Consider the following 12,283-nt stretch of genomic DNA (forward strand, 5'->3'; position numbering starts at 1 on the left):
GTTATATATATATATATATATATATATATATATATATATATATCCTTGAGCAAAAAGTGGAAGTTAGCCATGTTAGTTTGAAGTCCAGCAGAGGGCAAGGGAGAGATGTATGAGTTGTATCTTTACCATACCTTCTATATATTCTTGAAAGCCATTTGAGCTTCAGAATTTGGAGGAATTTTTCTATTTCTCCTTCTCCAAATGTATTAGTTCAGTACTAGATTCATGCTAAATTAGAGGAGTAGCTATGTTTCAAGAAATAACAATAATGCATATTTTTCTTTGTTGCTGAGTGTCTGCTGTTTTTGTTTTTGGTTTCTTTTCCAGCTAAACAGATGTGTTACTGACTCTGTTGATATAAAGCATACTTCTTGGAAAGTAAAAGGCAGGAGAGACTGTTTGGGTGATACCTCCATTGATCAGGATAAAATGAAATCTGATGGATTAGGAGCATCTGGGCATACAGCAAGTACCAACAGAAACACTGCTAATAAGTCCTCAAAACATGATGAACTAAAAGGAAAAGATAGCAAAAAAGCAGTTTCCAAGATTACAAAAGATTCAAAACCTGGGGAAAAAGTTGCTTCACCAAAAGCTAGAGCTGTTATTAAGCCAAAACTAGAAAATAATGGAAATGTGAAAGCTGAAAGCTTGCTTACCAAGCCAGAGTCTGAAAAGTCATTGTCTGCAAGTGGACAAAAGAATTCAGGAAGTGGAAAAGGAGTGAAAAATCAGGAAGGAAAAATTGCAGGTGCCAGACCTAAAGTGCTTGCTGGAAGTTCAAGTGTGCAGATCAAAACAAAGCCATTGAAGAAGACCCTGGGGAAGGAATCTCCCTCCCTAGTAACAGGGGCAGGAACTCCTAGCAAGTTAACAAACTCAAGCCCAGATGTACAGATTTTCAGTGAACAGGCAGATGAACCCAAGGATAAAGCACTAAATGAAGGGAAAAAACATAATGATAATAAGAGATCCCCTACTGACTCGCCACAGGCAGGTTCTAGTCTGAAAAACAGTCTGGAAAGTTCCAGAAATTCTACACCAGGTTGGTTGTGACCATCCCCAAGTTTATTTTTGTAATGAATGCAAATAACAAATAGTGATGTTACAAAAAACATGTTATTAAGGGATCTTACTTGAATTTTAAGAAACAGGGCAGAGGGTGGGGGTGGGGAGAACAGTGTATGCTAATGTCATAAAAGTTTCAGTTCTTTCATGTATGCCATTTTAAATATCTGACCATTGTATGTTAATACTTACTGTAATGTTACCTTTTAACTAATTTTTGTTTAATTTACAATAGTGAAAACAAAGGCTACTTTGAAGACGACTAATGGAGCCACCAACAAGAAAAAAGTTAATGAACCTGAGGCTAATATTTCAGCACAAAGGTTTGTTAGAGTTGTACTGCTACTTATCTGTGCACATATACTTAATTGATTAATTAATGTAAGTATCATCAAAGTCACATTATTTTATAACTATGCATTTTGTAAAATATTTGTCTATTTTACATTGTTAGCAAGAAATAGAAACAGCTGCAGAATTTTTTTTTGCTAAGATAAAACTGGTCTTGCCTCTGAGTTTGGGATATTTTTGGTTAGTTACTTTGGCAATGTCATAGGTCATTCATAATTTAGAGAGTGGAACAGTGAGTAATCTTACAAGATGTTGAGAACTAGAAACCATTGAAATTGATTAGATGGAACTACAAAATCAGAGAGCAAAATCATTATACATTGCATTTATTGCACACTTCATATTAAGATACATACAGAACTACTACTTGTTTTTAAACCAGTCAATTTTATATCTTAAATTTGGAAATAATACATTCAATATTTTCTCCTATGATAGTGTGACAAAGAAACCTACTGGAAAAGGATGCAATGAACAAATCCCACAGGCTGTCTTGAAGAAAAAGGGGAATGTGAATGACAATTCTGTAGTTCCACAGAAGGCACAGAATGCAACAGCTAATACTGATAAAATCCAAGGTAGAGTTTTGAATGGTACTGAAACTAAATCAGTTTCATTTAAAACAGTTTGTTGTTTTATAACACAAGTAAGGAAATGCATTACAGAACATTTACGGGCAATTCAGGTTTATTTTCTATAGTTCGCTTGCTGACAAGCATAAGATGTATTTTTTTTTTTTTGCTTGTTTCATGCTTTGCAACTAGAACTGTCCCTGAGTTCAACAGAAATTCTGTATGTGAAACAAATTCACAATATACATAGCGTCCACACTACAGACTGGATAGAAGAAACAGATCTTCTGCCATAGGGCTGTCCAACTGGAGGCCTACAGGGGGTTAACACCTAGCTCTCAAGATCCAGTCTGGCTTCTATTACTCCCACCACAACTGCTGCTGCTGTTACCACTGGGATTTGTGGGTTTTTTCTCCCCATCCCTCCTCCAACTTCCACTTTTTGTCCCCACCCCTGGGGGCAGGGCAGGACAACCCATGTTTGGGAGCCCACATGGCCCAAGTAGGGGAGCCCAGTTACTCAGATGTTGGGCAGCCCTATTCTACTACATAATGTACTATAATTGTTTTTTGTACCTATAAAACCACCACCAAGGAGGAATACTCTGCTCTGGCCCAGACCTGCAGAGAGCAAACCAGGAAAGCCAAGGCTGTGATGGAACTCCAGCTAGCTACAAATATCAAGGACAATAAAAAGTCCTTTTTTTTTTAGACATGTGGGGAGCCGGAGGAAAAGCAAGGGCAACATTGGACCCCTGCTAAACCAGATGGGGCAACTGACAACCGATGCCCAGGAAAAAGTGAACTTGCTAAATGGGTACTTTGTGTAGTTTTTCACCAGTCCCATGGGACGGCCCTGCCCACTATGGGTCAGGGAGGCCTGGGGGAGGGAGATTCCTTGCCCTCCATCGAAGCTGACCTCGTGAAGGAACACCTTGACAGGCTGGATACCTTCAAGTCAGCCAGCCTTGACAGGTTACACCCAAGGGTACTCAAGGAGCTGGCAAGCATCATAGCCCAGCCCGTGGCACGGATCTTTGAGAGCTTTTGGCGCTTTGGTGAAGTGCCCGAAGATTGGAAGAGGACCAATGTCATGCCTATCTTCAAGAAAGGGAGGAAAGTAGATCCGGCAAACTACAGGTCCATCAGCCTGACCTCTATCCTGGGGAAGGTCTTGGAAAAGATTATCAAAGAGCCCGTCCTTAACAGACTAGCTGACAGGAATATCCTGAGGGATACCCAACACGGGTTTATTGCGGGTACGTCTTGCTTGACCAGTCTCATTTCCTTTTACGACCAGGTGACCTATCACCTGGACAAGGGAGAAGAGATTGATGTTGTGTATCTTGACTTTAAAAAAGCTTTCAATCTGGTCTCTCATGATCACCCCTTGGCTAAACTGGCTAACTGCGGCCTCGACCTCAACACAATCCGCTGGCTGGGGAATTGGCTCTGCGGTAGGACACAGAAGGGTGGTGGTTGACAGGAGCCAATCGTCTTGGTGTGTGGTCACCAGTGGGGTCCCTCAAGGCTCTGTCCTGGGGCCTATACTATTTAACATCTTCATCAATAATGTGGACACTGGTGTCAGAAGTGGACTGGCCAAGTTTGCCGATGACACCAAACTCTGGGGTAAAGCATCCACACCTGAGGACAGGAGGGTGATCCAGGCAGATCTTGATAGGCTCATGAAATGGGCCAATGAGAACCTGATGGTGTTCAACACCGAAAAATGCAAGGTTCTCCACCTTGGGAGGAAAAACGTGCAGCATGCTTATAGGCTTGGTAGTGCTACGCTGGCTAGCACTGCGGATGAAAGGGAGTTGGGGGTCATGATTGACCGCAAAATGAACATGAGCCTTCAATGTGATGCTGCAGCTAGTAAAGCAAGCAAAATGCTGGCTTGCATCCACAGATGCTTCTCAGGCAAATCACAGGACGTCATTCTCCTGTTGTAATTGGCCTTGGTGAGGCTGCAGCTGCAGTACTGTGTCCAGTTTGGGGCTCCACAATTCAAAAAGGATGTAGAGAAGCTTGAGAAGGTGCAGAGGAGGGCCACACGCATGATAAGTGGTCAGGAAAACAAACCTTATGATGAGAGGCTGAGAGCCATGGGACTCTTCAGTCTGGAAAAGTGCAGGCACAGGGGTGATCTGGTGGCCACCTATAAGTTTATCAGAGGTGCTCACCAGGATCTGGGGGAATGTCTGTTCACCAAAGCACTCCAAGGGATGACAAGATCAAATGGTCACAAATTCCTCCGCGACTCATTCAGGCTGGACATAAGAAAGAACTTCTTTACAGTCCAAGCTCCCAAGGTTTGAAATAGACTGCCACTGGAGGTGGTTCAAGCACCCACTTTGAATGCCTTCAAGACACATTAGGATGCTTATCTTGCTGGGATTCTGTGATCCGTGCTGACTTCTTGCCCCTGGGGTAGGGGGCTGGACTCGATGATCCTTCGGGGTCCCTTCCAGCCCTAATGTCTATGAAATCTATGAAAACTGGAAGTAACCCAGTTCCATGAGCGTTTCTTTTGAAACATGTAGTACAATATGTAGTAAAAACATTTCACTGTGACTTTTTAAATGTAAATATATAATTTTGATGAAACTTTTTATGAAGGTAAACATCTTGCTTTGATTGCATCATAGTACAGATCATATTTAGTATTTTTTCTGTAATCACTGTAGCTAGGAGGTAGAGCATCTAAATAGTAGAAGAATACAAATTTAAGTTACTGCAATGTACAGTGACATCAGTATTGCAAACAACAAAATCTTCCTTAAAAATCCGAATACCCAAACCAAGTGTTGGAAGGCTCTTTAGCAAGTGAATTTATTTTATCACTAGCAAAATTGCTTCACAGTCCATTGTATCTGTTTATAGCCAATATGGAAGGTAATGCTGTATAGAGATCTTGCTTGGCTTAGGCCCAAAAAGGCAAGTTAAGCACAGAGTCTTTTCAGCTCAAACGTAGCATTTCTCAGCTGAGAATTGTATTTAGATTCTAACAGAAGGCACTTTTAGGTAGCACATAAAACAAGTTTGACCTGCTTATAGGTATTAAAGGCCTTCCAATACTTCTTGAAAGGGCAGGGGTGTTCATTCTAGTGTTCTGATCATATTATTCTTATATGAAAAAGGGCTTAGTCTGTCTGTCCATAATGCTCTTGAAGCACTCTGATTGGTTAGTGAAACAACCAATCAGTATGCAGAGCGCCACCATGATGGCATGGATGGAGGGGATGGAGCAGAAGGGTAAGGTCAGTGGTGCTGGCCTCACCCCTCTGCTCTGTCCCCACTGTCATGGTGGCACTCTGCCACCTGTGAGGAGCAAGGGAGCAGGGGGCATGAGGCCAATGGCACTGGAGCTGGTGGTGGTGGCACAGGGTGCTGGCAGAGGAGGGAGGAAGGGTAAGCTTCCCCTGCAAGGTCCTGGGAGATAGTGGCAGCGGGGGGTGACAGTGCTCTGTCCCCACCCACCCACCCTCCATCATTCTTGATGGGCAATTCACTAGTAACTAGGGTTACCATATGTCCAGTTTTTCCTAGACATGTCCTCTTTTTGGGTCTCTTTTTGGGTCGTCCCACCCCAGTCAGGTTTTTTTTTTTTTTTTTTACATAACAACAAATGTCCAGGATTTTGCCCTGCTGAGCATGAAAGTTTTCTCCAGCACTTCCAAGTTTACCCTAGCAAGGAGTTGTTTTGGGGCTGGAGGGAGGGCAATTGGAGGCAGGGGGCATTATCTGTGTCTGCATGCACACACACACAAGTTGTGGGGAAGCAGCCAGGCAGGGTGGTGGGAGCAGCCCCATCAACTGCATGTAGATAAGTGTATGGGGGTACAAGGATTGGAGCCCCAAGGCTTGAGACTGTCCACATGGGGGCTGGGGTACACACATGGACACTGGGGCTGCATCAGGGTGGAGGAAGCACCTGCCCCTCCAGTGGGAGAAGTGGGCAGAGAGGGCAGCAGGGAACTGCATGGCTCACCTGGTGGCACTGGGGATGGTGCCCTTGCTCTCAGGGGCAGGGCAGCCAAGAGACGCTGCAAGGCTGAAGGGAGCAGGTGGTGCGGGGTGGGAGTGAGGGGTACCGGCATGGTCTGGGTGTGTACTGTGGATTGGGAGTGAGGAGCAGCAGCAGGGCTCTGTGGCTTGGGAGGCAGGGGCAGGGCACAGGCATATCATCACCCCCCCCAAACTTTTTCCCCCTCCCCCTGACAGGTGTCATCTTTTTTGAAACTGGAAATATGGTAACCCTAATATACTGCCAACCAGAGGCATTTTCAGAGGGGATGCAGGGTCATCAGCTCATCAGCATGCCTCCTGCCAGAAGCACCACTTTGGCACAGCTCCAGAATTTAGGTGATGGATGCTGCTTCCACCCACCACCTCCCCCTTTTTTCCTGCCACCAAATTTGGTGGTGAGGAGGGAGGCCAGGGCGTGAGCATTGTTCACCTGCTGGGTTCTAAAGCCACACCAAAGCAGCGGTTCCAGTGTGAGCCATTCTGTCAATCCAGTGCCCAGAGGGGTGTCTGGCTGGATTTGCCCATGCTGCCTACTTATATTTCCTCTATAATTTAAATAGAACACAATACTCCTCGTTTCCTATGATAAATTGTCCCTTCTCGGCCTTTTGGGCTAAGACCATCTGTATGCACCGTTAGATAGTTGATTCTTTCCACTCTGGCAACGGTTGCATTTTGGTGACTGGTGAAGTGATTCCTATGTTTTATTGTTTGTAAAGTGCTTTGGATTCAAAGATCCTATGCAAGATAATAATTTTAAATATTTGTATATAAGATCACTTGTGTACAAATAAGATCACTTAGTTTTAACAAAATTTTTCTTGAATATATAAAACTGTAATAATTTGGATACTTTTAAATGTATAAGTAATATAGTTCTGGCATTGAAACCTACTGTGTTTTTATATTCCTTTTTTGTAGAATCGCCAAATTCATTGAAGTCTGCAATGTCACCAAAACAAAATGAAGAAAAAAATGTGACACAACATTTGGTTCAGACAGCACTTTCAGAGAAGCAGTCTTCAGCTAAGAAAAAGTGTGTTAAACAATCACAAACACCTGCAGTTAAAGCCACTGCAAAAATAATAGTAATGCCCAAAAATCAGACAAGTTCAAAGAAAAGTGAGATTATAAACAATAAAGACCCAAAACAAAAAATAGTTACAGGACCACCTATGTTAAAATCTCAATCTTCTGCTCAAAGGCATTCAAGAAGTGAATCTCCTGTTGTCCAAAAGAATGTGCATGGTTCTGAACACAAAGGTTCAGGACAAAAACACGCACAGCATACATCTGCATCAGGGATTCAGCCACACGATAAAATCAAATATAGCCCTACAAAACAAAATGAGAGTGTAATATCCATCCTGGATGGTAAGAGAGGAGATGCATTAGATCCTCTTAAGAATATGGAATACAAAATAGAAGCTAAGCCTTCCTGTCCTCAAGTTAAAGGTATCCCTAAACTGAATGTTTCACAAGAAAATGAAATGGAAACAAAGCATGGTTTTTTAGACAAGGCTCAAATTGCATATTCTGTAGGTACAGATGATTATAATGCTATTGAATTTAATTGCCGTATAAAGCCTGTGAATACTAGATGCTCAGATATCTGTAAAAATACTGACCAAAAGCCAACCATTTCAGCTCCTAAAGAAAGAATGGAACATGTAGAAGCACCAGAAGTCTGTGAGGAACAAAATGGTACCGTAAGCACTGAAATGGGCATTAATAATGGTGAAAGTCCTGCATCCAGCTTTTCTGGAAGAATAACCAGTGCCTCTAATTCAGAACAAAATGGAAACAAATCTAAGAATAATGTAAAAGGATCTGCAAGTGCTGAGGAACTGTGTGATAAATCAATCTTGACTGAATACAGGTCTGCTACGGTAGATTCAGATGCTGCTTCAAAATGTTTCACAGGACAGGTAACAGAAAAATGTTCACCTAAATACATGAATCCTACAGAAACACCAGGAAACCACGAAAGCTCAGAAACTCCCTTTGTGGATCATTGGAGTTTGAATACAAGTGCTCTAGATCCAAAAGAGAGTCCTGAATCTGACTCTGGCAGTGCAACAACATCCTCTGATGATATAAAACCAAGATCAGAAGACTATGATGCTGGAGGTTCTCAGGATGATGAAGGATCAAATGAAAGAGGGATTTCTAAATGTAGCACTATGTTATGCCATGATTTTCTTGGAAGAAGCAGCAGTGACACTAGTACACCTGAAGAACTAAAAATCTATGACAGCAGTCTAAGAATAGAAGTGAAAATGAAAAAGGAGGGTTCTGATCTTTTTCGTGTTAATTCAACAAGTGATGATGAAATACCAAGAAAAAGACCTGAAATGTGGTCACATCAAGAAGGTGCAAGAGGAGGTAATGCTAGGGAGAAGGAAATTACCACTTTCGGCAATGCACAGTTTACTCAGGAACCAGACCAAGTTTCCTCTTCTGCTGATGAAACAGAAGATGAAAGATCTGAAGCAGAGAATGTTGCAGGAAATTTTCCACAGTCAGATCTTTCAGCTGAGCAGTTCCAAGGCATTGTTAATTTAGCTTTTGAAGATGCAACAGAAAATGATATTGAAAGTCAAGAGTTTTCTACAAATAAAAATTTCAAGCGGTCTGTTTTACTTTCAGTAGATGAATGTGAAGAACTGGGATCCGATGATGGAGAAACACACAATCTTCTTCAGCATTCTGTAGATTCTCTTACTCCTTCAGAGGTGTTTGACAGCGCTTCTCATGAGCATCATGGAAAGACCTTTTATTCAAGATACTCTTTAGAAATTGAAGATGGATTCCTGGAGTGCAAACAGCAGAATAAAGATAGGAGCAGAGAACTGGATAGAAGTGAAAGCACTTGCTCAGATCCACATGGCACTGTAAATGTAAGAAAGGAGAATTGGGGTGCTTCCATGGTGGAACAAAATTGCCCAGAGAAAGTAGTCTCAATAGCAGATAGTTCATGTCCAATCGAAAAGCAAAAAGGAAACAGTAAGAATGAAGAGATCAGTGAATTTCAGCAGTGCAATAAGCCTTTAGACAGTGACACAAAGTCTCAAGGAAGACCCTGTCATTTGAACCTTCATCAAAGAGAAACTATTTCTGACATGCAAAAGAAAAGCTCTGCAAAACCTATAGAATCCTCTAAGAATCAGTTATTGACTCAGGAAGGGCAAGTGAGAGAGAGTCAACCAGCATCTACAGAATACGCTAATACTGATTTACCTGCAGGTAATGTACAGAAATAAAAACATTAAATCACTGAAACATTTAATAGGCAGAATATTGAGATTGCCTAGGATTGAATTCTGAATGCCAGTAACTGGCTCTTTTTTTAAATGAAAATGTAAATGTTTTTAATTATTCTCTTATTTACAGAGTGCTTGTCCATTTGGAATACAAAATAAATAACTTACTGTTCAGTGGAAAACTTGAATATTTATACGAGGAAAATAGATTTTATGTAATTCTAAAAGAAAGATTGGGACACGGTTCTCTGTACTCTGATTATTTTTGGTCCTGTTTAACATTGGCAGCACCAACTTCAGGTGGAAACTTCATAAAAAAATTTTGTCTGCTTGACACACTATATCTGTAAGTGGGATGTGCAATAACTTAACTAAAGCGCACTGAACTGTTTACCTTAGCACCTATATTAATTACTGTTGAAATTTATTTATATATTATATTATACATAGAGATATGGAACCTGATCCTTCTATTGAATTTAGTAGGATGTTTGCCATAGATTTCAGTGGGAACAGGTTTGGAAAGACTTACAGGTTAAATAATGACTACAACTCCTAACTTTTACCTTTGAAAACTTATTTCCTAAAAGAGAGATTATCCTTAGAACCAATGATTATATATAAAAGAGCTCTAGCTTGTTTCACATGGTTAGATGACTACTTGTCTAGTTGTTTTTTGTGCGTGTTGTCTTCTTTAAACCAGTAATTCAAGTTATTACCACCTTATAAAATATACAATAGTGCTGAATATAACTGCTATTGTGTATTCAAGAGTACTGAAATACTGATGATGATCTATGTTCAGCTAAACCAGAGAATATGAAGACATTAAAAGTTGTACTATTTTTTAAGTTTGCTTGTCCTTGCCTGCAGCTGCCCTTGCATGTGCAATATATCAGTAAGCCTGTGGATAAACCATTTTGATTTTCCTTCTCTTTGAAGCTGACATAGTTTAAATCACCATTCAGTAATCATATTCACTTTATTTCTTCTTTCCACACCTCCTGTTCCAAATTTCAGTTACTGTTATAGTGAATTAGAAAGTTCATATGCATTAAATGTGTGCTTACATATTTTGTCATTTTCTGTATCAGAGATCTTCCAACCGTGGAGGGTTATTGTTAATTACCAGTTGTGAATGCTGCTTTAACTTAAGTTATAAATCATATTTTGTTTTTTACATAGAAAATAAAGTCTACAAGTGTTGTCAATTTTGTATAAACCTACATTTTTTTATCTGCTTGGATTGTTCCTCCTGCAGTGAGTTAAATTTTGTTCTACAAAGCCCTGAGAGGGGATCATGTGCAATTTTTACATTGTGTAGTATTGTGAATTATTTCAGGAGACATAGATGATTGTGAGACATTGGCACAAACCTGCATATATGAGCATCGTCCTTCAAAAACCCTTTCTCCAATATATGAGATGGATGTTGGAGAAGCTATTGAGCAGAGGATGAAGTCAGAAACAGGAATTCTAGATGTGGATTTTGAAGATCAGCAATTTGCAGAACAGGATTGGACTCTTCTCAGGCAATTATTATCTGAGCAGGACTCAAACATAGATTTCAAAAACTCTGTTCCTGAAGACCTTAATTTAGCACAGTATCTTATTAATCAGACACTGCTACTGGCACGAGATGGTTCAGAACCTCAGGGTAATTCATACATTGACACTTTCAGTAGATGGACTGAACTTATATCTCCACTCGATGATTCTTCAGCAAGCATCACAGTGGCAAGTTTTTCCTCTGACGACTGTTCTTCCCCTCAAGGGGAATGGACAATTCTTGAACTAGAAACCCATCATTAAAGTGATCAAATGCTTGAAGCTGGACTCCAACCCCTGCCCCAAATCTATTTTTGATGCATTATATCCATTCAGTAATGAAATACTGCATCGGTAAAGAAAAGACCATTCTTGGTACTGAGGCAATCTGTCCAATATCCTGAGGTAAATGCATTGGTTTATAACCTAGATTTAATCACAAGTAGTAATTTTTCAAAGCTTAGACGGCTGTTTTTCTAAAATCAACTTTGAGTGTGTATTTTCTAGAATTCTTAGAAAAATTAGATGACTTGTAAGAAAATCTTGGTTTAAATGCCCTCTTCTTTCTCCCTTTCTATCATTTAATATTCTTTTTTGAGCAAGAATTTCAATGTGACTGCACAATAAGCAGAGGCATTCCTTCCTTTTCTTCCTTCCATGTTATGACTTTTTTTCCCAACAATAAAATTTCAGAGTGGTTGTGTTGAAAGGTGTTGGCAACACTACTTTAAATAAGAGACATGTATGTATAAGTTGAAAACTTCTGCAAGAGAAGCCTGTTCTGTCAAGTTGTATTTTTTTATTTAGTTTGAAAGAACATAATTGTCTTTTTTAATGTAAGACTTTAGGGGGCAAGTACTATGGTATATTCCTTTCTTTGGAACATAAATATCTCCCCTTGATTTAGTCTTTTTTTTTTTTTTTTTAAATGGTATGGTGCATAAATCAACTCCAGTTGATTTATAGCAAAGCTTATGCTAAAATAAATCCAGTATAAAGTATTATCAGTGGTAACCTGGATGTCATCACTTTAAAAATCCATAGTGTGAACTATAACTGTAGTTGTGGTACAACTTAATATAGGCTGTATCCATATAGTGTAAATTACAGATGAATTCTCATGGGTTTCGGTTTAATATCTTCCATCTTTGAGGGTATTGGGGTTTTGCTGTCTCCCTTCTCTCTCATAAGTTCCTCTAAAAGAAAATGTCCCTATGGAAGCCTATCACTAGTATCACCTTTCTTCTGAAATAAGGAGAATCAAGCAGGAAATTCTTCTCAACATATCTGTACTGCTTATTCTCCTGCTAGAGATGGTGGCTAGCATTAGCCATTTTTGGAATGGGGATGAAGTTGCTTATTCTCTTTTATAGGTGTGGAGCAGTTTGGGTGAGGGGTATTGAATCCTATTCTTCACTCCTTACCAAGGCAAAACATATAGGATAT

General features: G+C 40.2%; 1 protein-coding gene across 1 annotated transcript in view; it reads left to right on the top strand.

The window, feature by feature from the left end:
- The window catches only part of KIAA1107 (KIAA1107 ortholog), a 72,641-nt gene extending 60,790 nt beyond the window's left edge, over positions 1-11,851 (top strand). Inside the window, exons 14-19 of the mRNA XM_019501604.1 lie at positions 328-1,045; positions 1,304-1,391; positions 1,858-1,998; positions 2,360-2,366; positions 6,944-9,272; positions 10,632-11,851. Of these exons, the coding sequence (XP_019357149.1) occupies positions 328-1,045; positions 1,304-1,391; positions 1,858-1,998; positions 2,360-2,366; positions 6,944-9,272; positions 10,632-11,101 (3,753 nt within the window). The 3' untranslated portion in view covers positions 11,102-11,851. The remainder of the gene's footprint in view (positions 1-327; positions 1,046-1,303; positions 1,392-1,857; positions 1,999-2,359; positions 2,367-6,943; positions 9,273-10,631) is intronic.
- The last annotated feature ends 432 nt before the right edge of the window (positions 11,852-12,283 follow it).

This window comes from Gavialis gangeticus, unplaced genomic scaffold, assembly GCF_001723915.1.
Source record: "Gavialis gangeticus isolate Ggan-Ray unplaced genomic scaffold, GavGan_comp1, whole genome shotgun sequence".
Lineage (NCBI taxonomy): Eukaryota > Metazoa > Chordata > Crocodylia > Gavialidae > Gavialis > Gavialis gangeticus.